Source organism: Ascaphus truei, unplaced genomic scaffold (genome assembly GCF_040206685.1).
Source record: "Ascaphus truei isolate aAscTru1 unplaced genomic scaffold, aAscTru1.hap1 HAP1_SCAFFOLD_1410, whole genome shotgun sequence".
NCBI lineage: Eukaryota > Metazoa > Chordata > Amphibia > Anura > Ascaphidae > Ascaphus > Ascaphus truei.
The window spans coordinates 1-24799 of record NW_027454292.1 but is presented as its reverse complement, the minus strand read 5'-3'; the positions used below and the strand labels follow the sequence as shown (position 1 = coordinate 24799).

The window sequence follows — 24799 nt, the reverse complement described above, 5'->3', positions numbered from 1 at the left end:
ACACGTCTCTGCCTGCATCGGTCACCTGGGAAGGGGAGATAGGCTGTGACTCTGTACCATACACACGTCTCTGCCTGCATCGGTCACCTGGGAAGGGGAGATAGGCTGTGACTCTGTACCATACACACGTCTCTGCCTGCATCGGTCACCTGGGAAGGGGAGATAGGCTGTGACTCTGTACCATACACACGTCTCTGCCTGCATCGGACACCTGGGAAGGGGAGATAGGCTGTGACTCTGTGCCATACACACGTCTCTGCCTGCATCGGACACCTGGGAAGGGGAGATAGGCTGTGACTCTGTGCCATACACACGTCTCTGCCTGCATCGGTCACCTGGGAAGGGGAGATAGGCTGTGACTCTGTGCCATACACACGTCTCTGCCTGCATCGGTCACCTGGGAAGGGGAGATAGGCTGTGACTCTGTACCATACACACGTCTCTGCCTGCATCGATCACCTGGGAAGGGGAGATAGGCTGTGACTCTGTACATACACACGTCTCTGCCTGCATCGGTCACCTGGGAAGGGGAGATAGGCTGTGACTCTGTGCCATACACACGTCTCTGCCTGCATCGGTCACCTGGGAAGGGGAGATAGGCTGTGACTCTGTACCATACACACGTCTCTGCCTGCATCGGTCACCTGGGAAGGGGAGATAGGCTGTGACTCTGTGCCATACACACGTCTCTGCCTGCATCGGTCACCTGGGAAGGGGAGATAGGCTGTGACTCTGTACCATACACACGTCTCTGCCTGCATCGGTCACCTGGGAAGGGGAGATAGGCTGTGACTCTGTACCATACACACGTCTCTGCCTGCATCGGTCACCTGGGAAGGGGAGATAGGCTGTGACTCTGTGCCATACACACGTCTCTGCCTGCATCGGTCACCTGGGAAGGGGAGATAGGCTGTGACTCTGTACCATACACACGTCTCTGCCTGCATCGGTCACCTGGGAAGGGGAGATAGGCTGTGACTCTGTACCATACACACGTCTCTGCCTGCATCGGTCACCTAGGAAGGGGAGATAGGCTGTGACTCTGTGCCATACACACGTCTCTGCCTGCATCGGTCACCTGGGAAGGGGAGATAGGCTGTGACTCTGTACCATACACACGTCTCTGCCTGCATCGGACACCTGGGAAGGGGAGATAGGCTGTGACTCTGTGCCATACACACGTCTCTGCCTGCATCGGTCACCTGGGAAGGGGAGATAGGCTGTGACTCTGTACCATACACACGTCTCTGTCTGCATCGGTCACCTGGGAAGGGGAGATAGGCTGTGACTCTGTACCATACACACGTCTCTGCCTGCATCGGTCACCTGGGAAGGGGAGATAGGCTGTGACTCTGTACCATACACACGTCTCTGCCTGCATCGGTCACCTGGGAAGGGGAGATAGGCTGTGACTCTGTACCATACACACGTCTCTGCCTGCATCGGTCACCTGGGAAGGGGAGATAGGCTGTGACTCTGTACCATACACACGTCTCTGTCTGCATCGGTCACCTGGGAAGGGGAGATAGGCTGTGACTCTGTACCATACACACGTCTCTGCCTGCATTGGTCACCTGGGAAGGGGAGATAGGCTGTGACTCTGTACCATACACACGTCTCTGCCTGCATCGGTCACCTGGGAAGGGGAGATAGGCTGTGACTCTGTACCATACACACGTCTCTGCCTGCATCGGTCACCTGGGAAGGGGAGATAGGCTGTGACTCTGTACCATACACACGTCTCTGCCTGCATCGGTCACCTGGGAAGGGGAGATAGGCTGTGACTCTGTACCATACACACGTCTCTGCCTGCATCGGTCACCTGGGAAGGGGAGATAGGCTGTGACTCTGTACCATACACACGTCTCTGCCTGCATCGGTCACCTGGGAAGGGGAGATAGGCTGTGACTCTGTACCATACACACGTCTCTGCCTGCATCGGTCACCTGGGAAGGGGAGATAGGCTGTGACTCTGTACCATACACACGTCTCTGCCTGCATCGGTCACCTGGGAAGGGGAGATAGGCTGTGACTCTGTACCATACACACGTCTCTGCCTGCATCGGTCACCTGGGAAGGGGAGATAGGCTGTGACTCTGTACCATACACACGTCTCTGCCTGCATCGGACACCTGGGAAGGGGAGATAGGCTGTGACTCTGTGCCATACACACGTCTCTGCCTGCATCGGTCACCTGGGAAGGGGAGATAGGCTGTGACTCTGTGCCATACACACGTCTCTGCCTGCATCGGTCACCTGGGAAGGGGAGATAGGCTGTGACTCTGTGCCATACACACGTCTCTGCCTGCATCGGTCACCTGGGAAGGGGAGATATGCTGTGACTCTGTACCATACACACGTCTCTGCCTGCATCGGTCACCTGGGAAGGGTAGATAGGCTGTGACTCTGTACCATACACACGTCTCTGCCTGCATCGGTCACCTGGGAAGGGGAGATAGGCTGTGACTCTGTACCATACACACGTCTCTGCCTGCATCGGACACCTGGGAAGGGGAGATAGGCTGTAACTCTGTACCATACACACGTCTCTGCCTGCATCGGTCACCTGGGAAGGGGAGATAGGCTGTGACTCTGTGCCATACACACGTCTCTGCCTGCATCGGTCACCTGGGAAGGGGAGATAGGCTGTGACTCTGTGCCATACACACGTCTCTGCCTGCATCGGTCACCTGCGAAGGGGAGATAGGCTGTGACTCTGTGCCATACACACGTCTCTGCCTGCATCGGTCACCTGGGAAGGGGAGATAGGCTGTGACTCTGTCCCATACACACGTCTCTGCCTGCATCGGTCACCTGGGAAGGGGAGATAGGCTGTGACTCTGTGCCATACACACGTCTCTGCCTGCATCGGTCACCTGGGAAGGGGAGATAGGCTGTGACTCTGTACCATACACACGTCTCTGCCTGCATCGGTCACCTGGGAAGGGGAGATAGGCTGTGACTCTGTGCCATACACACGTCTCTGCCTGCATCGGTCACCTGGGAAGGGGAGATAGGCTGTGACTCTGTGCCATACACACGTCTCTGCCTGCATCGGTCACCTGGGAAGGGGAGATAGGCTGTGACTCTGTGCCATACACACGTCTCTGCCTGCATCGGACACCTGGGAAGGGGAGATAGGCTGTGACTCTGTGCCATACACACGTCTCTGCCTGCATCGGTCACCTGGGAAGGGGAGATAGGCTGTGACTCTGTACCATACACACGTCTCTGCCTGCATCGGTCACCTGGGAAGGGGAGATAGGCAGTGACTCTGTACCATACACACGTCTCTGCCTGCATCGGTCACCTGGGAAGGGGAGATAGGCTGTGACTCTGTACCATACACACGTCTCTGCCTGCATCGGTCACCTGGGAAGGGGAGATAGGCTGTGACTCTGTACCATACACACGTCTCTGCCTGCATCGGTCACCTGGGAAGGGGAGATAGGCTGTGACTCTGTACCATACACACGTCTCTGCCTGCATCGGACACCTGGGAAGGGGAGATAGGCTGTGACTCTGTACCATACACACGTCTCTGCCTGCATCGGTCACCTGGGAAGGGGAGATAGGCTGTGACTCTGTGCCATACACACGTCTCTGCCTGCATCGGTCACCTGGGAAGGGGAGATAGGCTGTGACTCTGTACCATACACACGTCTCTGCCTGCATCGGTCACCTGGGAAGGGAGATAGGCTGTGACTCTGTACCATACACACGTCTCTGCCTGCATCGATCACCTGGGAAGGGGAGATAGGCTGTGACTCTGTACATACACACGTCTCTGCCTGCATCGGTCACCTGGGAAGGGGAGATAGGCTGTGACTCTGTGCCATACACACGTCTCTGCCTGCATCGGTCACCTGGGAAGGGGAGATAGGCTGTGACTCTGTACCATACACACGTCTCTGCCTGCATCGGTCACCTGGGAAGGGGAGATAGGCTGTGACTCTGTGCCATACACACGTCTCTGCCTGCATCGGTCACCTGGGAAGGGGAGATAGGCTGTGACTCTGTACCATACACACGTCTCTGCCTGCATCGGTCACCTGGGAAGGGGAGATAGGCTGTGACTCTGTACCATACACACGTCTCTGCCTGCATCGGTCACCTGGGAAGGGGAGATAGGCTGTGACTCTGTGCCATACACACGTCTCTGCCTGCATCGGTCACCTGGGAAGGGGAGATAGGCTGTGACTCTGTACCATACACACGTCTCTGCCTGCATCGGTCACCTGGGAAGGGGAGATAGGCTGTGACTCTGTACCATACACACGTCTCTGCCTGCATCGGTCACCTAGGAAGGGGAGATAGGCTGTGACTCTTTGCCATACACACGTCTCTGCCTGCATCGGTCACCTGGGAAGGGGAGATAGGCTGTGACTCTGTACCATACACACGTCTCTGCCTGCATCGGACACCTGGGAAGGGGAGATAGGCTGTGACTCTGTACCATACACACGTCTCTGCCTGCATCGGACACCTGGGAAGGGGAGATAGGCTGTGACTCTGTGCCATACACACGTCTCTGCCTGCATCGGTCACCTGGGAAGGGGAGATAGGCTGTGACTCTGTACCATACACACGTCTCTGTCTGCATCGGTCACCTGGGAAGGGGAGATAGGCTGTGACTCTGTACCATACACACGTCTCTGCCTGCATCGGTCACCTGGGAAGGGGAGATAGGCTGTGACTCTGTACCATACACACGTCTCTGCCTGCATCGGTCACCTGGGAAGGGGAGATAGGCTGTGACTCTGTACCATACACACGTCTCTGCCTGCATCGGTCACCTGGGAAGGGGAGATAGGCTGTGACTCTGTACCATACACACGTCTCTGTCTGCATCGGTCACCTGGGAAGGGGAGATAGGCTGTGACTCTGTACCATACACACGTCTCTGCCTGCATCGGTCACCTGGGAAGGGGAGATAGGCTGTGACTCTGTACCATACACACGTCTCTGCCTGCATCGGTCACCTGGGAAGGGGAGATAGGCTGTGACTCTGTACCATACACACGTCTCTGCCTGCATCGGTCACCTGGGAAGGGGAGATAGGCTGTGACTCTGTACCATACACACGTCTCTGCCTGCATCGGTCACCTGGGAAGGGGAGATAGGCTGTGACTCTGTACCATACACACGTCTCTGCCTGCATCGGTCACCTGGGAAGGGGAGATAGGCTGTGACTCTGTACCATACACACGTCTCTGCCTGCATCGGTCACCTGGGAAGGGGAGATAGGCTGTGACTCTGTGCCATACACACGTCTCTGCCTGCATCGGTCACCTGGGAAGGGGAGATAGGCTGTGACTCTGTGCCATACACACGTCTCTGCCTGCATCGGTCACCTGGGAAGGGGAGATAGGCTGTGACTCTGTGCCATACACACGTCTCTGCCTGCATCGGTCACCTGGGAAGGGGAGATAGGCTGTGACTCTGTACCATACACACGTCTCTGCCTGCATCGGTCACCTGGGAAGGGGAGATAGGCTGTGACTCTGTACCATACACACGTCTCTGCCTGCATCGGTCACCTGGGAAGGGGAGATAGGCTGTGACTCTGTACCATACACACGTCTCTGCCTGCATCGGACACCTGGGAAGGGGAGATAGGCTGTGACTCTGTACCATACACACGTCTCTGCCTGCATCGGTCACCTGGGAAGGGGAGATAGGCTGTGACTCTGTGCCATACACACGTCTCTGCCTGCATCGGTCACCTGGGAAGGGGAGATAGGCTGTGACTCTGTGCCATACACACGTCTCTGCCTGCATCGGTCACCTGGGAAGGGGAGATAGGCTGTGACTCTGTGCCATACACACGTCTCTGCCTGCATCGGTCACCTGGGAAGGGGAGATAGGCTGTGACTCTGTACCATACACACGTCTCTGCCTGCATCGGTCACCTGGGAAGGGGAGATAGGCTGTGACTCTGTGCCATACACACGTCTCTGCCTGCATCGGTCACCTGGGAAGGGGAGATAGGCTGTGACTCTGTACCATACACACGTCTCTGCCTGCATCGGTCACCTGGGAAGGGGAGATAGGCTGTGACTCTGTACCATACACACGTCTCTGCCTGCATCGGTCACCTGGGAAGGGGAGATAGGCTGTGACTCTGTACCATACACACGTCTCTGCCTGCATCGGTCACCTGGGAAGGGGAGATAGGCTGTGACTCTGTACCATACACACGTCTCTGCCTGCATCGGTCACCTGGGAAGGGGAGATAGGCTGTGACTCTGTGCCATACACACGTCTCTGCCTGCATCGGTCACCTGGGAAGGGGAGATAGGCTGTGACTCTGTGCCATACACACGTCTCTGCCTGCATCGGTCACCTGGGAAGGGGAGATAGGCTGTGACTCTGTACCATACACACGTCTCTGCCTGCATCGGTCACCTGGGAAGGGGAGATAGGCAGTGACTCTGTACCATACACACGTCTCTGCCTGCATCGGTCACCTGGGAAGGGGAGATAGGCTGTGACTCTGTGCCATACACACGCCTCTGCCTGCATCGGTCACCTGGGAAGGGGAGATAGGCTGTGACTCTGTGCCATACACACGTCTCTGCCTGCATCGGTCACCTGGGAAGGGGAGATAGGCAGTGACTCTGTGCCATACACACGTCTCTGCCTGCATCGGTCACCTGGGAAGGGGAGATAGGCAGTGACTCTGTACCATACACACGTCTCTGCCTGCATCGGTCACCTGGGAAGGGGAGATAGGCTGTGACTCTGTACCATACACACGTCTCTGCCTGCATCGGTCACCTGGGAAGGGGAGATAGGCTGTGACTCTGTGCCATACACACGTCTCTGCCTGCATCGGTCACCTGGGAAGGGGAGATAGGCTGTGACTCTGTGCCATGCACACGTCTCTGCCTGCATCGGTCACCTGGGAAGGGGAGATAGGTTGTGACTCTGTGCCATGCACACGTCTCTGCCTGCATCGGTCACCTGGGAAGGGGAGATAGGCTGTGACTCTGTGCCATGCACACGTCTCTGCCTGCATCGGTCACCTGGGAAGGGGAGATAGGCTGTGACTCTGTACCATACACACGTCTCTGCCTGCATCGGTCACCTGGGAAGGGGAGATAGGCTGTGACTCTGTACCATACACACGTCTCTGCCTGCATCGGTCACCTGGGAAGGGGAGATAGGCTGTGACTCTGTGCCATACACACGTCTCTGCCTGCATCGGTCACCTGGGAAGGGGAGATAGGCTGTGACTCTGTGCCATACACACGTCTCTGCCTGCATCGATCACCTGGGAAGGGGAGATAGGCTGTGACTCTGTACCATACACACGTCTCTGTCTGCATCGGTCACCTGGGAAGGGGAGATAGGCTGTGACTCTGTACCATACACACGTCTCTGCCTGCATCGGTCACCTGGGAAGGGGAGATAGGCTGTGACTCTGTACCATACACACGTCTCTGCCTGCATCGGTCACCTGGGAAGGGGAGATAGGCTGTGACTCTGTGCCATACACACGTCTCTGCCTGCATCGGTCACCTGGGAAGGGGAGATAGGCTGTGACTCTGTGCCATACACACGTCTCTGCCTGCATCGGTCACCTGGGAAGGGGAGATAGGCTGTGACTCTGTACCATACACACGTCTCTGCCTGCATCGGTCACCTGGGAAGGGGAGATAGGCTGTGACTCTGTGCCATACACACGTCTCTGCCTGCATCGGTCACCTGGGAAGGGGAGATAGGCAGTGACTCTGTACCATACACACGTCTCTGCCTGCATCGGTCACCTGGGAAGGGGAGATAGGCTGTGACTCTGTACCATACACACGTCTCTGCCTGCATCGGTCACCTGGGAAGGGGAGATAGGCTGTGACTCTGTACCATACACACGTCTCTGCCTGCATCGGTCACCTGGGAAGGGGAGATAGGCTGTGACTCTGTACCATACACACGTCTCTGCCTGCATCGGTCACCTGGGAAGGGGAGATAGGCTGTGACTCTGTACCATACACACGTCTCTGCCTGCATCGGTCACCTGGGAAGGGGAGATAAGCTGTGACTCTGTACCATACACACGTCTCTGCCTGCATCGGTCACCTGGGAAGGGGAGATAGGCTGTGACTCTGTACCATACACACGTCTCTGCCTGCATCGGTCACCTGGGAAGGGGAGATAGGCTGTGACTCTGTGCCATACACACGTCTCTGCCTGCATCGGTCACCTGGGAAGGGGAGATAGGCTGTGACTCTGTGCCATACACACGTCTCTGCCTGCATCGGTCACCTGGGAAGGGGAGATAGGCTGTGACTCTGTACCATACACACGTCTCTGCCTGCATCGGTCACCTGGGAAGGGGAGATAGGCTGTGACTCTGTGCCATACACACGTCTCTGCCTGCATCGGTCACCTGGGAAGGGGAGATAGGCTGTGACTCTGTGCCATACACACGTCTCTGCCTGCATCGGTCACCTGGGAAGGGGAGATAGGCTGTGACTCTGTGCCATACACACGTCTCTGCCTGCATCGGTCACCTGGGAAGGGGAGATAGGCTGTGACTCTGTGCCATACACACGTCTCTGCCTGCATCGGTCACCTGGGAAGGGGAGATAGGCTGTGACTCTGTGCCATACACACGTCTCTGCCTGCATCGGTCACCTGGGAAGGGGAGATAGGCTGTGACTCTGTACCATACACACGTCTCTGCCTGCATCGGTCACCTGGGAAGGGGAGATAGGCTGTGACTCTGTACCATACACACGTCTCTGCCTGCATCGGTCACCTGGGAAGGGGAGATAGGCTGTGACTCTGTACCATACACACGTCTCTGCCTGCATCGGTCACCTGGGAAGGGGAGATAGGCTGTGACTCTGTGCCATACACACGTCTCTGCCTGCATCGGTCACCTGGGAAGGGGAGATAGGCTGTGACTCTGTGCCATACACACGTCTCTGCCTGCATCGGTCACCTGGGAAGGGGAGATAGGCTGTGACTCTGTGCCATACACACGTCTCTGCCTGCATCGGTCACCTGGGAAGGGGAGATAGGCTGTGACTCTGTGCCATACACACGTCTCTGCCTGCATCGGTCACCTGGGAAGGGGAGATAGGCTGTGACTCTGTGCCATACACACGTCTCTGCCTGCATCGGTCACCTGGGAAGGGGAGATAGGCTGTGACTCTGTGCCATACACACGTCTCTGCCTGCATCGGTCACCTGGGAAGGGGAGATAGGCAGTGACTCTGTGCCATACACACGTCTCTGCCTGCATCGGTCACCTGGGAAGGGGAGATAGGCTGTGACTCTGTACCATACACACGTTTCTGCCTGCATCGGTCACCTGGGAAGGGGAGATAGGCTGTGACTCTGTGCCATACACACGTCTCTGCCTGCATCGGTCACCTGGGAAGGGGAGATAGGCTGTGACTCTGTGCCATACACACGTCTCTGCCTGCATCGGTCACCTGGGAAGGGGAGATAGGCTGTGACTCTGTGCCATACACACGTCTCTGCCTGCATCGGTCACCTGGGAAGGGGAGATAGGCTGTGACTCTGTGCCATACACACGTCTCTGCCTGCATCGGTCACCTGGGAAGGGGAGATAGGCTGTGACTCTGTGCCATACACACGTCTCTGCCTGCATCGGTCACCTGGGAAGGGGAGATAGGCTGTGACTCTGTGCCATACACACGTCTCTGCCTGCATCGGTCACCTGGGAAGGGGAGATAGGCTGTGACTCTGTACCATACACACGTCTCTGCCTGCATCGGTCACCTGGGAAGGGGAGATAGGCTGTGACTCTGTGCCATACACACGTCTCTGCCTGCATCGGTCACCTGGGAAGGGGAGATAGGCTGTGACTCTGTGCCATACACACGTCTCTGCCTGCATCGGTCACCTGGGAAGGGGAGATAGGCTGTGACTCTGTACCATACACACGTCTCTGCCTGCATCGGTCACCTGGGAAGGGGAGATAGGCTGTGACTCTGTGCCATACACACGTCTCTGCCTGCATCGGTCACCTGGGAAGGGGAGATAGGCTGTGACTCTCTACGCCCCAGCCTTCTCTCCCCTCTCCTCTATCTCCCAGCCTTCTCTCCCACCTCTTCTCTATCCCCCAGCCTTCTCTCTCCTCTCTCCTCAATCTCCCAGCCATCTCTCCCCCCGCTCCTCAATCCCCCAGCCGTCTCTCCCCCCTCTTCTCTATCCCCCAGCCGTCTCTCCCCTCTCCTCAATCCCCAGCCTTCTCTCCCTCTCTCCTCTATCCCCCAGCCGTCTCTCCCCCCGCTCCTCAATCCCCCAGCCGTCTCTCCCCCCGCTCCTCAATCCCCCAGCCTTCTCTCCCCCTCTCCTCTATCCCCCAGCCTTCTCTCCCCTCTCCTCAATCCCCCAGCCGTCTCTCCCCCCTCCTCAATCCCCCAGCCTTCTCTCCCCCTCTCCTCAATCCCCCAGCCTTCTCTCCCCTCTCCTCAATCCCCCAGCCTTCTCTCCCCTCTCCTCAATCCCCCAGCCTTCTCTCCCCTCTCCTCAATCCCCAGCCGTCTCTCCCCCCTCCTCAATCCCCCAGCCTTCTCTCCCCCTCTCCTCAATCCCCCAGCCTTCTCTCCCCTCTCCTCAATCCCCCAGCCTTCTCTCCCCTCTCCTCAATCCCCTAGCCTTCTCTCCCCTCTCCTCAATCCCAAGCCTTCTCTCCCCTCTCCTCAATCCCCCAGCCTTCTCTCCCCTCTCCTCAATCCCCCAGCCGTCTCTCCCCCCTCTCCTCTATCCCCCAGCCGTCTCTCCCCCTCTCCTCTATCCCCCAGCCTTCTCTCCCCCTCTCCTCTATCCCCCAGCCTTCTCTCCCCTCTCCTCAATCCCCCAGCCTTCTCTCCCCCTCTCCTCTATCCCCCAGCCTTCTCTCCCCTCTCCTCAATCCCCCAGCCTTCTCTCCCCTCTCCTCAATCCCCCAGCCGTCTCTCCCCCCTCTCCTCTATCCCCCAGCCGTCTCTCCCCCTCTCCTCTATCCTCCAGCCTTCTCTCCCCCTCTCCTCTATCCCCCAGCCTTCTCTCCCCTCTCCTCAATCCCCCAGCCTTCTCTCCCCCTCTCCTCTATCCCCCAGCCTTCTCTCCCCTCTCCTCAATCCCCCAGCCGTCTCTCCCCCTCTCCTCTATCCCCCAGCCTTCTCTCCCCTCTCCTCAATCCCCCAGCCTTCTCTCCCCTCTCCTCAATCCCCCAGCCGTCTCTCCCCCCTCTCCTCTATCCCCCAGCCGTCTCTCCCCCTCTCCTCTATCCCCCAGCCTTCTCTCCCCTCTCCTCAATCCCCCAGCCTTCTCTCCCCTCTCCTCAATCCCCCAGCCGTCTCTCCCCCCTCTCCTCTATCCCCCAGCCGTCTCTCCCCCCTCTCCTCTATCCCCCAGCCTTCTCTCCCCTCTCCTCAATCCCCCAGCCGTCTCTCCTCCCTCTCCTCTATCCCCCAGCCTTCTCTCCCCCCTCTCCTCTATCCCCCAGCCTTCTCTCCCCTCTCCTCAATCCCCCAGCCTTCTCTCCCCCTCTCCTCTATCCCCCAGCCTTCTCTCCCCCTCTCCTCTATCCCCCAGCCGTCTCTCCCCCCTCTCCTCCGTGTCTATACCTGATACAAGCTCCGTGTGAACTGGGGGGAATTATCATTGACGTCCTGCAGCGTGAGCGTTATCTCCGCCCGGGTCTGGTGTTCACCGTCACAGCTTTGCACGCTCAGGGTATACGAGCTCCGCTCCTCGAAGTCCAGCTGCTCCCTCAGCCAGATCTGACCTCCGAAGCGCAGGATGCTGAATGTCCCTTCCGGGGACCCATCCACTGACAGGGTGTACCACAGGGCGGGGCCCGAGTCCACGTCATTCCCGGTCACTTGGGCAATCTCCGAGCCAATCAGAGCATCTGCAAGTGAGGAGAGGGTTACCCTGGCAACCAGGAAGTGAGGATTGTGGGACATCTCCCCATCAGTATCAGAGAGGATTGTGGGACATCTCCCCATCAGTATCAGAGAGGATTGTGGGATAGTCTCCCTCAGTATCAGAGAGGATTGTGGGATAGTCTCCCCATCAATATCAGAGAGGATTGTGGGACATCTCCCCATCAATATCAGAGAGGATTGTGGGATAGTCTCCCTCAGTATCAGAGAGGATTGTGGGATAGTCTCCCTCAGTATCAGAGAGGATTGTGGGATAGTCTCCCTCAGTATCAGAGAGGATTGTGGGATAGTCTCCCTCAGTATCAGAGAGGATTGTGGGATAGTCTCCCTCAGTATCAGAGAGGATTGTGGGAAGGTCTCCCTCGGTATCAGAGAGGATTGTGGGATAGTCTCCCTCAGTATCAGAGAGGATTGTGGGATACTCCCCCTCAGTATCAGAGAGGATTGTGGGATACTCTCCCTCAGTATCAGAGAGGATTGTGGGATACTCTACCTCAGTATCAGAGAGGATTGTGGGATACTCTCCCTCAGTATCAGAGAGCATTGTGGGATACTCTCCCTCAGTATCAGAGAGGATTGTGGGATACTCTCCCTCAGTATCAGAGAGGATTGTGGGAGTCTCCTTCAGCATCAGAGAGGATTGTGGGATAGTCTCCCTCAGTATCAGAGAGGATTGTGGCATAGTCTCCCTCAGTATCAGAGAGGATTGTGGGATAGTCTCCCTCAGTATCAGAGAGGATTGTGGGATACTCTCCCTCAGTATCAGAGAGGATTGTGGGACAGTCTCCCTCAGTATCAGAGAGGATTGTGGGAAGGTCTCCCTCGGTATCAGAGAGGATTGTGGGATACTCTCCCTCAGTATCAGAGAGGATTGTGGGATACTCCCCCTCAGTATCAGAGAGGATTGTGGGATACCTGAGAGTAAGTCAGTGTGACAGAATCGGTGAGGGGACTTACTCCTCGGGCATGCTCAGCCTCAGCGTTCATCTCCCCTGGGAGTCACAGAGTATTGTAGGACTAACTCTCAGGTATGTGTACGGTAATCTCCCCTGGGTATCGCAGAGTATTGTAGGACTAACTCTCAGGTATGTGTACGCTAATCTCCCCTGGGAGTCACAGAGTATTGTAGGACTAACTCTCAGGTATGTGTGCGGTAATCTCCCCTGGGAGTCACAGAGTATTGTAGGACTAACTCTCAGGTATGTGTGCGGTAATCTCCCCTGGGAGTCACAGAGTATTGTAGGACTAACTCTCAGGTATGTGTGCGGTAATCTCCCCTGGGTATCGCAGAGTATTGTAGGACTAACTCTCAGGTATGTGTACGGTAATCTCCCCTGGGTCTCGCAGAGTATTGTAGGACTAACTCTCAGGTATGTGTACGCTAATCTCCCCTGGGAGTCACAGAGTATTGTAGGACTAACTCTCAGGTATGTGTACGGTAATCTCCCCTGGGAGTCACAGAGTATTGTAGGACTAACTCTCAGGTATGTGTACGGTAATCTCTCCTGGGCGTCGCAGAGTATTGTAGGACTAACTCTCAGGTATGTGTATGGTAATCTCCCCTGGGAGTCACAGAGTATTGTAGGACTAACTCTCAGGTATGTACGGTAATCTCCCCTGGGTCTCGCAGAGTATTGTAGGACTAACTCTCAGGTATGTGTACGGTAATCTCCCCTGGGAGTCACAGAGTATTGTAGGACTAACTCTCAGGTATGTGTACGGTAATCTCCCCTGGGAGTCACAGAGTATTGTAGGACTAACTCTCAGGTATGTGTACGGTAATCTCCCCTGAGTATCGCAGAGTATTGTAGGACTAACTCTCAGGTATGTGTACGGTAATCTCCCCTGGGTATCGCAGAGTATTGTAGGACTAACTCTCAGGTATGTATACGGTAATCTCTCCTGGGCGTCGCAGAGTATTGTAGGACTAACTCTCAGGTATGTGTATGGTAATCTCCCCTGGGAGTCACAGAGTATTGTAGGACTAACTCTCAGGTATGTACGGTAATCTCCCCTGGGTATCGCAGAGTATTGTAGGACTAACTCTCAGGTATGTGTACGGTAATCTCCCCTGGGAGTCACAGAGTATTGTAGGACTAACTCTCAGGTATGTGTACGGTAATCTCCCCTGGGTATCACACAGTATTGTAGGACTAACTCTCAGGTATGTGTACGGTAATCTCCCCTGGGAGTCACAGAGTATTGTAGGACTAACTCTCAGGTATGTGTATGGTAATCTCCCCTGGGCATCGCAGAGTATTGTAGGACTAACTCTCAGGTATGTGTACAGTAATCTCCCCTGGGAGTCACAGAGTATTGTAGGACTAACTCTCAGGTATGTATACGGTAATCTCTCCTGGGCGTCGCAGAGTATTGTAGGACTAACTCTCAGGTATGTGTATGGTAATCTCCCCTGGGAGTCACAGAGTATTGTAGGACTAACTCTCAGGTATGTACGGTAATCTCCCCTGGGTCTCGCAGAGTATTGTAGGACTAACTCTCAGGTATGTGTACGGTAATCTCCCCTGGGAGTCACAGAGTATTGTAGGACTAACTCTCAGGTATGTGTACGGTAATCTCCCCTGGGAGTCACAGAGTATTGTAGGACTAACTCTCAGGTATGTGTACGGTAATCTCCCCTGAGTATCGCAGAGTATTGTAGGACTAACTCTCAGGTATGTGTACGGTAATCTCCCCTGGGTATCGCAGAGTATTGTAGGACTAACTCTCAGGTATGTATACGGTAATCTCTCCTGGGCGTCGCAGAGTATTGTAGGACTAACTCTCAGGTATGTGTATGGTAATCTCCCCTGGGAGTCACAGAGTATTGTAGGACTAACTCTCAGGTATGTACGGTAATCTCCCCTGGGTATCGCAGAGTATTGTAGGACTAACTCTCAGGTATGTGTACGGTAATCTCCCCTGGGAGTCACAGAGTATTGTAGGACTAACTCTCAGGTATGTGTACGGTAATCTCCCCTGGGTATCACACAGTATTGTAGGACTAACTCTCAGGTATGTGTACGGTAATCTCCCCTGGGAGTCACAGAGTATTGTAGGACTAACTCTCAGGTATGTGTACGGTAATCTCCCCTGGGTATCGCAGAGTATTGTAGGACTAACTCTCAGGTATGTGTACGCTAATCTCCCCTGGGCATCACAGAGTATTGTAGGACTAACTCTCCGGTATGTACGGTAATCTCCCCATGGTATCGCAGAGTATTGTAGGACTAACTCTCAGGTATGTGTACGGTAATCTCCCCTGGGTATCGCAGAGTATTGTAGGACTAACTCTCAGGTATGTGTACGGTAATCTCCCCTGGGTATCGCAGAGTATTGTAGGACTAACTCTCAGGTTTGTGTACGGTAATCTCCCCTGGGTATCGCAGAGTATTGTAGGACTAACGCTCAGGTATGTGTACGGTAATCTCCCCTGGGAGTCACAGAGTATTGTAGGACTAACTCTCAGGTATGTGTACAGTAATCTCCCCTGGGAGTCACAGAGTATTGTAGGACTAACTCTCAGGTATGTGTACGGTAATCTCCCCTGGGTATCGCAGAGTATTGTAGGAATAACTCTCAGGTATGTGTACGCTAATCTCCCCTGGGAGTCACAGAGTATTGTAGGACTAACTCTCAGGTATGTGTACAGTAATCTCCCCTGGGAGTCACAGAGTATTGTAGGACTAACTCTCAGGTATGTGTACGGTAATCTCCCCTGGGTATCGCAGAGTATTGTAGGACTAACTCTCAGGTATGTGTACAGTAATCTCCCCTGGGAGTCACAGAGTATTGTAGGACTAACTCTCAGGTATGTGTACGGTAATCTCCCCTGGGTATCACAGAGTATTGTAGGACTAACTCTCAGGTATGTGTACGGTAATCTCCCCTGGGTATCGCAGAGTATTGTAGGACTAACTCTCAGGTATGTGTACGCTAATCTCCCCTGGGAGTCACAGAGTATTGTAGGACTAACTCTCAGGTATGTGTACGGTAATCTCCCCTGGGTATCTCAGAGTATTGTAGGACTAACTCTCAGGTATGCTCAGCTCACTTTGGAGCGGAATGGTTGGCCTGTTTCATTCACGTCTATAACCACCGCAGTCCGAGTGACGAGCCGGAGAGGGGACTGGGGCAACTTTAGCTCCCATTGAAGGGAGACATGGGGCACTCCTCTCCCCCTGGGTAATGGGATGTATTTTGGGACTTACTCTCGGGCATGCTCAGCTCCCCGGGGTGGGGGATGCGGGGATCTCCCCATGGGTATCAGGAAGTATTTTGGGACTTACTCTCGGGCACGCTCAGCTCCCATTGGTGGGGGATGGTTGGGCTGTTGTCGTTCACATCCATCACCACCACAGTCAGTGTGGTTGAGCCAGTTAGAGGAGGAGATCCACGGTCCGTCGCCATGACAACCAACCTGAAGATGAGCCAATCAGGAAGGAGAGACATGTTAGTGCAGGATACTGTGCATGTGTGGATTGGAGCTCACACCAGTATCATAGTAACATCATTATACAGTAACTGCTCCAGTGACTGGATGATGTTATAGGGATCACCGCCCCCCTTAGACACCTCTAGTCCTGGTAATCCAGACCTCCCAAACCTCTTCCTCACTCGCTAGATCTACTCTTTCTCCAGTCTCATTATTTCTGTTTTTATGGTAAATCCAGAACTGTCCTCCAAACCAAGGAGTTATTAAGGGTAAGGGAGTTACTAAGGGTAAGGGAGTTACTACGGGTAAGGGAGTTACTAATGGTAAGGGAGTTACTACGGGTAAGGGAGTTACTAAGGGTAAGGGAGTTACTACGGGTAAGGGAGTTACTAAGGGTAAGGGAGTTACTACGGGTAAGGGAGTTACTACGGGTAAGGGAGTTACTATGGGTAAGGGAGTTACTACGGGTAAGGGAGTTACTACGGGCCTGTATCTGGCTCCCCCTATACCTCAGATTATCAAATCTCACCGTGTCTGGGACCAGATCTCACGGTCCAAGATGGCGGCCGTGGTGACTGTACCCGTCTGTGGGTCAATGCGGAAAAGATCCTTCATGGGCTGTGATTGGTCGAGGGCATAGGTCACCTGACCATTTAGTCCCTGGTCTGGATCCTCGGCCAGAACCTGGAAGAGGGAAACATTTTGGCCACAGCCGCTTTGGTGCCCCTACTTCCTATCTGCCCCTATATTATCTCACAGCAGGTTGGGTATCCAATCTGCCCCTATATTATCTCCCAGCAGGTTGGGTATCCTACCTGCCCCTATATGATCTCCCAGCAGGTTGGGTATCCTATCTGCCCCTGTATTATCTCCCAGCAGGTTGGGCATCCTACCTGCCCCTATATTATCTCCCAGCAGGTTGGGTATCCTATCTGCCCCTGTATTATCTCCCAGCAGGTTGGGTATCCTACTTGCCTGTTGCAGGGTACATGCAACTACACATGTGGGTTTCTTGACAAGGCTTATTTATTTAGCCTTAAAAGATATACAGCACACAAAACAAAAATAGTTTTTCCATCAGCAAAAACGAAAATGGCTTTTTCTTCAGCAAACCAAACAAAACAGTTTCTCTTTAGCAGACAGTTTATATATAAGGCAGCTACCCTTTTTCTATGCAGGGGACAGACAGTTCACAATACAACTACTTTGCTACTCAGACTTTGTTTTCAGGAATCACTTTAGCAGCTTACTCCTCTCTCTTCAACAGCCAAGCTCCATGTGTCTACAGCCTGGGTTTTAACACACCTTGATTAGGCAGCTAGGATCCAACTAATTGTCCTGAGGTTCCCAGCTGAAGTTAACCTAGTCAGTGCTGCACTGCAGACTAGATATAGGTTTTCCAGGCATATAACTGGAGGCTTTTATTTACCCTGTCACATTCCTCCCCTGTTAGTGTGTGGCTGGGGCTACGCACGGTTGAAGCCCGACCATCCACCCCTTCTCTAGAAAAGAAGTCAGCATTTGCGTTCTCTTTTCCCGGCCTATGCTGAATCTCAAATGAGAAGGGTTGGAGGGCCATATACCACCTAGTCAATCTAGCATTGGAATCCTTCATGCTATTTAACCACTTCAGTGGAGCATGATCCGACACCAAAGTAAAATGGACTCCCGCCAGGTAATGCCTCAAAGCCTCGATTGCCCACTTTACTGCGAGGCACTCTTTCTCAATCACTGAGTAGTTTTTTCCCTTGGGAACAATTTCCTACTCAGGAAAAGGATAGGATGTTAAATTCCCTCAAACTGTTGTGACAACACTGGACCCAGCCCTATCTCTGATGCATCTGTTTGCACTATAAAAGGCTGTTGAAGTCTGGGCTTCTAAGGATGGGACCCTTTGATAGACACCTTTTTATGTCCTCAAAGGCTCTCTGACAATCCCTTGACCACACCACTTGTGTAGGGGCACACTTTTTTGTGAGGTCCGTTAAATGGGCTGCCACTTCCGAATAGTTGGGGATGAACCGCCGGTAGTACCCTGCTAAACCCAGTAGAGAGCGTACCTGCGTTTTTGTTTGGGGGGTCGGAACTTCTTTCAGGGCAGCTACCTTGTCGGCTAGTGGCCTTACATTTCCACCTCCCACTGCATACCCTAAATATTTGGTTTCTGCTTTACCCAAGGCACATTTCTTAGGGTTGGCTGTGAGCCCTGCCTCTCTTAGAGATTTGAGGACAGCTTTCAGCCTATTTAGATGGGCCCGCCAGTGTTTACTATAAATGACAATGTCATCTAGGTAGGCTGCGGCATAAGTCCTATGGGGCCTCAGTACCTTATCCATGAGTCTCTGAAATGTGGCTGGGGCTCAATGCAGTCAAAATGGCATTGTCACAAACTGGTATAAACCCATGGGAGTGGCAAAGGCTGTTTTGCATTTGGACTTTTCCTCTAAAGGTATTTGCCAGTATACTTTTGTCAAGTCCAACGTGGATATATATTCCGCGTTACCAAGGGTGTCAATTAATTCGTCCACCCTTGGCATCGGATATGCGTCAAACTTGGATACTGCATTGACCTTTCGGAGGTCCACACAAAATCTTACCTTCCCATCGGGTTTAGGGACCATAATTAGTGGACTACACCACTCACTGCATGATTCCTCAATCACTCCTAAGTGTAACATTTCTTGTACCTCCTTCTCTACCAGAGCCCTACGACTTTCAGGCAACCTATAAGGACGGGAACGTACTTTTACCCCAGGTGCTGTCTCGATTGCATGGGAAATTAAGTTAGTTTGTCCTGGTAAGTCAGAAAAAACATCATGGAATTGTGTAATTATTGCTAACAAGTCCCCTTTTTGTTCAGAGGACAACTGTTTCCCCATTGGGATTTTATAGTCACTCACGATGTTCTCCTGTGGAGGCTGAGGACCCAAGTCCGTTTCCTCCTCCACCGGGTGGATGAATAGAGACCGCTGCATCTTCCAGGGTTTCAGCAAGTACACATGGTAAATTTGTTTACCCTTCCTGGACCCTGGTTGAGCGATCTCGTAATCCACATCACCCGTACGGCGGAGTACTTCGAATGGGCCCTGCCATTTGGCCAGGAGTTTACTCTCGCAACTGGGTAACAATAACATCACCTGGTCTCCTGGGTGAAACACTCTCATGCGAGCATTCTGATTGTAATGTCTCTCCTGACTGTCCTGCGCTGATCTAAGATTCTCCCTGGCAAAATGGCCGACCACATCTAGGCGCTTCCTAAGGTCTAGTACATATTGCAGGGTATTCTTAGAAGGGGACCGCTGTTCCTCCCAGGACTCCTTTAGGAGGTCTAGGATACCCCTGGGTTGGCGGCCATAGAGCAATTCAAATGGAGAGAATCCCGTGGAGGCCTGGGGAACTTCCCGCACTGCAAACAGCAGAAAAGGGAGAAGTTCATCCCAGGCTCTCTTCTCTGAATCTACAAATTTCCTCAGCATCCCTTTTAGAATTCGGTTAAATCTTTCCACCAATCCGTCAGTCTGTGGATGGTAGACCGATGTCCGAACAGACTTGACCGCTAGTAATTTTAAGACATCCTGCATCAGTTTAGCCATGAAATTTGTACCTTGGTCTGTCAACATAACCTGGGGAAGTCCAACCCATGAGAGCAGTTCCAACAACTTGTTGGCTACTTGCTTCGCCGTTGCTGTTCTCTGGGGGAACCCCTCAGGATACCTTGTTGCATAGTCCACTATTACAAGGATAAACCTGTGTCCTTTCACAGAAGGTTCTAGAGGTCCTACCAAGTCTACCCCAATCCTCTCAAAGGGAACTGACACCAAGGGTAGAGGAACCAAAGGGGCTGGTTTTTGTCCTTTTGGACTAGTTAGCTGGCACTCCGGACATGCTGCACATAGCTTAGCAATATCACAATGCATCCTTGGCCAATAGAATCGGGATGAAATACGGTCCAATGTTTTATCCCTGCCCAGGTGACCACCCCAAGGGACAGTATGGGCTAGAGTGAACACAGATTTAACAAACGCCTTGGGAACCAATATCTGTCTGGTGACCTCCCCTATTTGTGTCTGCCTATTCACCCTATAAAGGATATCCTTTGATAGCTCAAAATGGGGGAATACTATCACCCCCTGTGCATCTAAAATCTGTTCATCAATTTTCACCACCTTGTCATACTGTCTAGCAAGGACTGGGTCTTCCCTTTGCTTCTGGTGAAAGTCAGGGAGGTACAGGTCTGGTAAATCTCCAGGGCCCATATCCCCCTCCCTTTGGCCACCCCAGCCATCACTTGTGACCTCTGACTACTAGAATGGTCACCTTGAGACCCAGATTTCTGCAACCAGTCCTGTTTGTCCAAGCTTCTTTGCTTCCGAGTCTTTTGAACCCGGTGTCTACTGGGAAAAAGGTCTGCCGAGAAGGGGAACAGTTTGCCAGGGTTCTCCTGAGCCCTAGAAGGAGGCTCCTCGTGAAAGACTGGGGCCATTAGGTCCGAAAAGAAAGGCCAGTCCTGACCGAGCACAACGGGGGCAGGGAGCCAAGGAGCGACTCCTACTTCGAGGTAAGCCTCCTGACCTTTTACCTGTAGCCAGATTTTGGCCGTCGGATAGCGTTTTACATCGCCGTGTATACATTCTATGCTCCATGGGGAGTCAAAAGAACACACGTTGGGCGGTAACAGTTCCTGGAGGACCAGAGTTTTCCCAGAGCCCGAATCTACAAGGGCCTGGACGGTTTTTCCCCAATCAGGGCTGGAAGTAGCCAGGGCTTGTAATTTTCCTCAGTAAAAGCCGGGGCGACGGTTCTGCTGAATGAACAATCCATCAGTGGACAGTCCACATACCGGTGGCCTTGTTCTCCGCAGGCGGAACATGGAGAGGGTTCCCTCGCAGGAGGGGGCTATGGATAGCGCTCCGCTGGACCGGTTACTGGAGACCAGGCATCTGGTGGGTCCTGTGGGCGACGTCCTCGGAAGTTCCTCTCACTTTGCGACGAGCCGACATCCGGAAGGAGATGAGGGTCTCTGCGGGGACCAGCATTTGGACTCCGCGCTTGCTGGAACGACTGCTCCTTCCGTTGGACTTGGCGGTTCCGTGGCGGGCCGTAGGTTCCCCATTGATCCGACCTCCCTCTTTGGTCGTCCGCAAGTGCTGGTGGAGTCGGGTCCAGGACAGTCGCCTGCTGCTCAGCCCCAAGGAAGTTCTCCACGAGTCGGACCGCCAAAGTTAGGGTTTCAGCAGCGTGGCGTTTTACCCACGAGCGTGCGGAAGGGGGTATTATTTGTAGAAATTGTTCCAAAACCACCTGCTCCAGAATTGCCTCCTTAGTGCACTCCTCAGGTTGTTTCCAGCGCGTACATAAGTCCAATAATCGCTGAGCGAGGACCCGGGGTCTCATCTTAGCGGTGTACTTCATGTTCCGGAACTGCTGCCGGTAGGTCTCTGGGGTCAGACCTAAGCGATCCAGTATGGCGGCTTTTACTTGTCGGTAGTCCATTGCCTGATCTGCTGGGAGACCCTGATATGAGGCCTGGGCTTCTCCTATGACGAGCGGGGCCAAAGCAGTTGCCCAGCGATCTGTAGCCCAGCCCTGAGCTTCGGCAACTCTTTCAAAAGTCAGTAAAAAAGCCTCTGGATCCTTGTTCGGAGCCATTTTCTTCAGGAGTATCGGGGGTCTGCTTGCTAGTTCTGAACTGGCAGACTCTTGGAATTGGGTCAGCAGCTTGGCAATCCGCTCATCCTGTGCTGCTTGTAGTCTTTCATCTCTCTCCGCTTGCAGCCGGGCCTGCTCCTGCATTAACTGTCCCTGCTGTCTGGTTTGCTCACACAGAAACTCTTTCAACATTTCTTCCATTCTTGTGTGTGTGTGTGGCCCTTTAACTGCAGGAGCCTTTTGAAAAAAACCTTCCCAATTCTTGACACCATATGTTGCAGGGTACATGCAACTACACACGTGGGTTTCTTGACAAGGCTGTTTTATATAGCCTTAAAAGATATACAGCACACAAAACAAAAATAGCTTTCCATCAGCAAAAACGAAAATGGCTTTTTCTTCAGCAAACCAAACAAAACAGTTTCTCTTTAGCAGACAGTTTATATATAAGGCAGCTACCCTTTTCTATGCAGGGGACAGACAGTTCACAATACAACTACTTTGCTACTCAGACCTTGTTTTCAGGAATCACTTTAGCAGCTTACTCCTCTCTCATCAACAGCCAAGCTCCATGGGTCTACAGCCTGGGTTTTAACACACCTTGATTAGGCAGCTGGGATCCAACTAATTGTCCTGAGGTTCCGAGCTGAAGTTAACCTAGTCAGTGCTGCACTGCAGACTAGACATAGGTTTTCCAGGCATATAACTGGAGGCTTTTATTTACCCTGTCACACTGCCCCTATATGATCTCCCAGCAGGTTGGGCATCTTATCTGCCCCTATATGATCTCCCAGCAGGTTGGGCATCTTATCTGCCCCTATATGATCTCCCAGCAGGTTGGGCATCTTATCTGCCCCTATATGATCTCCCAGCAGGTTGGGTATCCTACCTGCCCCTATATGATCTCCCAGCAGGTTGGGTATCCTACCTGCCCCTGTATTATCTCCCAGCAGGTTGGGTATCCTACCTGCCCCTGTATGATATCCCAGTAGGTTGGGTATCCTACCTGCCCCTATATGATCTCCCAGCAGGTTGGGTATCCTACCTGCCCCTATACGATCTCCCAGCAGGTTGGGCGTGTTATTACCTGCCCCTATACGATCTCCCAGCAGGTTGGGCGTGTTATTACCTGCCCCTATACGATCTCCCAGCAGGTTGGGCGTGTTATTACCTGCCCCTATACGATCTCCCAGCAGGTTGGGCGTGTTATTACCTGCCCCTATACGATCTCCCAGCAGGTTGGGCGTGTTATTACCTGCCCCTATACGATCTCCCAGCAGGTTGGGCGTGTTATTACCTGCCCCTATACGATGTCCCAGCAGGTTGGGCGTGTTATTACCTGCCCCTATATGATGTCCCAGCAGGTTGGGCGTGTTATTACCTGCCCCTATATGATGTCCCAGCAGGTTGGGCGTGTTATTACCTGCCCCTATACGATCTCCCAGCAGGTTGGGCGTGTTATTACCTGCCCCTATATGATGTCCCAGCAGGTTGGGCGTGTTATTACCTGCCCCTATATGATGTCCCAGCAGGTTGGGCATGTTATTACCTGCCCCTATACGATCTCCCAGCAGGTTGGGCGTGTTATTACCTGCCCCTATATGATGTCCCAGCAGGTTGGGCATGTTATTACCTGCCCCTATACGATCTCCCAGCAGGTTGGGCGTGTTATTACCTGCCCCTATATGATCTCCCAGCAGGTTGGGCGTGTTATTACCTGCCCCTATACGATCTCCCAGCAGGTTGGGCGTGTTATTACCTGCCCCTATACGATCTCCCAGCAGGTTGGGCGTGTTATTACCTGCCCCTATACGATCTCCCAGCAGGTTGGGCGTGTTATTACCTGCCCCTATACGATCTCCCAGCAGGTTGGGCGTGTTATTACCTGCCCCTATACGATCTCCCAGCAGGTTGGGCGTGTTATTACCTGCCCCTATACGATCTCCCAGCAGGTTGGGCGTGTTATTACCTGCCCCTATACGATCTCCCAGCAGGTTGGGCGTGTTATTACCTGTATGACGTGGCTCCCGTCGGCCTGCGCCTCCCAGATATATGAGGTGTAGTGTGGTAGCTGAAACTGTGGGGTGTTGTCATTGACGTCCTGTAGGGTCACAGTGAGGGTGGTGAAGGTGTAGTACTGCGGCGTCTCCGCCTGGATCACCAGCCGGTGCCGCGGGATCCACTCATAATCCAGCAGGGCCGGCTGCACCACCGTGATCTGCCCTGCGGGGAACACGGGGAACAAATCAGCATCATACCTGTGCTCGGGTGGATAGTGAAGGTACCAGTGCTCGGGTGGACAGTGAAGGTACCTGTGCTCGGGTGGATAGTGAAGGTACCTGTGCTCGGGTGGATAGTGAAGCTACCTGTGCTCGGGTGGATAGTGAAGGTACCTGTGCTCGGGTGGATAGTGAAGGTACCTGTGCTCGGGTGGATAGTGAAGGTACCTGTGCTCGGGTGGATAGTGAAGGTACCTGGGCTCGGGTGGACAGTGAAGGTACCTGTGCTCGGGTGGATAGTGAAGGTACCTGTGCTCGGGTGGATAGTGAAGGTATCTGTGCTCGGGTGGATAGTGAAGGTACCTGTGCTCGGGTGGATAGTGAAGGTACCTGTGCTCGGGTGGATAGTGAAGGTACCTGGGCTCGGGTGGACAGTGAAGATTCCCGTGCTCGGGTGGATAGTGAAGGTACCTGTGCTCGGGTGGATAGTGAAGGTATCTGTGCTCGGGTGGACTGTGAATGTACCTGTGCTCGGGTGGATAGTAAAGGCTCCATTCTCGTTCCCACTCAGGAAGCTGTAGCTA

The 24799-nt window shown here is 53.7% G+C and overlaps 1 protein-coding gene across 1 annotated transcript in view; it reads right to left on the bottom strand.

Moving 5' to 3' along the window:
- The window catches only part of LOC142475841 (protocadherin-16-like), a 46434-nt gene extending 21641 nt beyond the window's left edge, over positions 1-24793 (bottom strand). The window contains exons 1-5 of the mRNA XM_075581560.1: positions 24741-24793; positions 24008-24219; positions 16877-17031; positions 16202-16332; positions 11592-11878 (exon numbers count right to left, since the gene is read on the bottom strand). Coding sequence (XP_075437675.1) covers positions 11592-11878; positions 16202-16332; positions 16877-16962 — 504 coding nt within the window. The 5' untranslated portion in view covers positions 16963-17031; positions 24008-24219; positions 24741-24793. The remainder of the gene's footprint in view (positions 1-11591; positions 11879-16201; positions 16333-16876; positions 17032-24007; positions 24220-24740) is intronic.
- Positions 24794-24799: the final 6 nt, after the last annotated feature.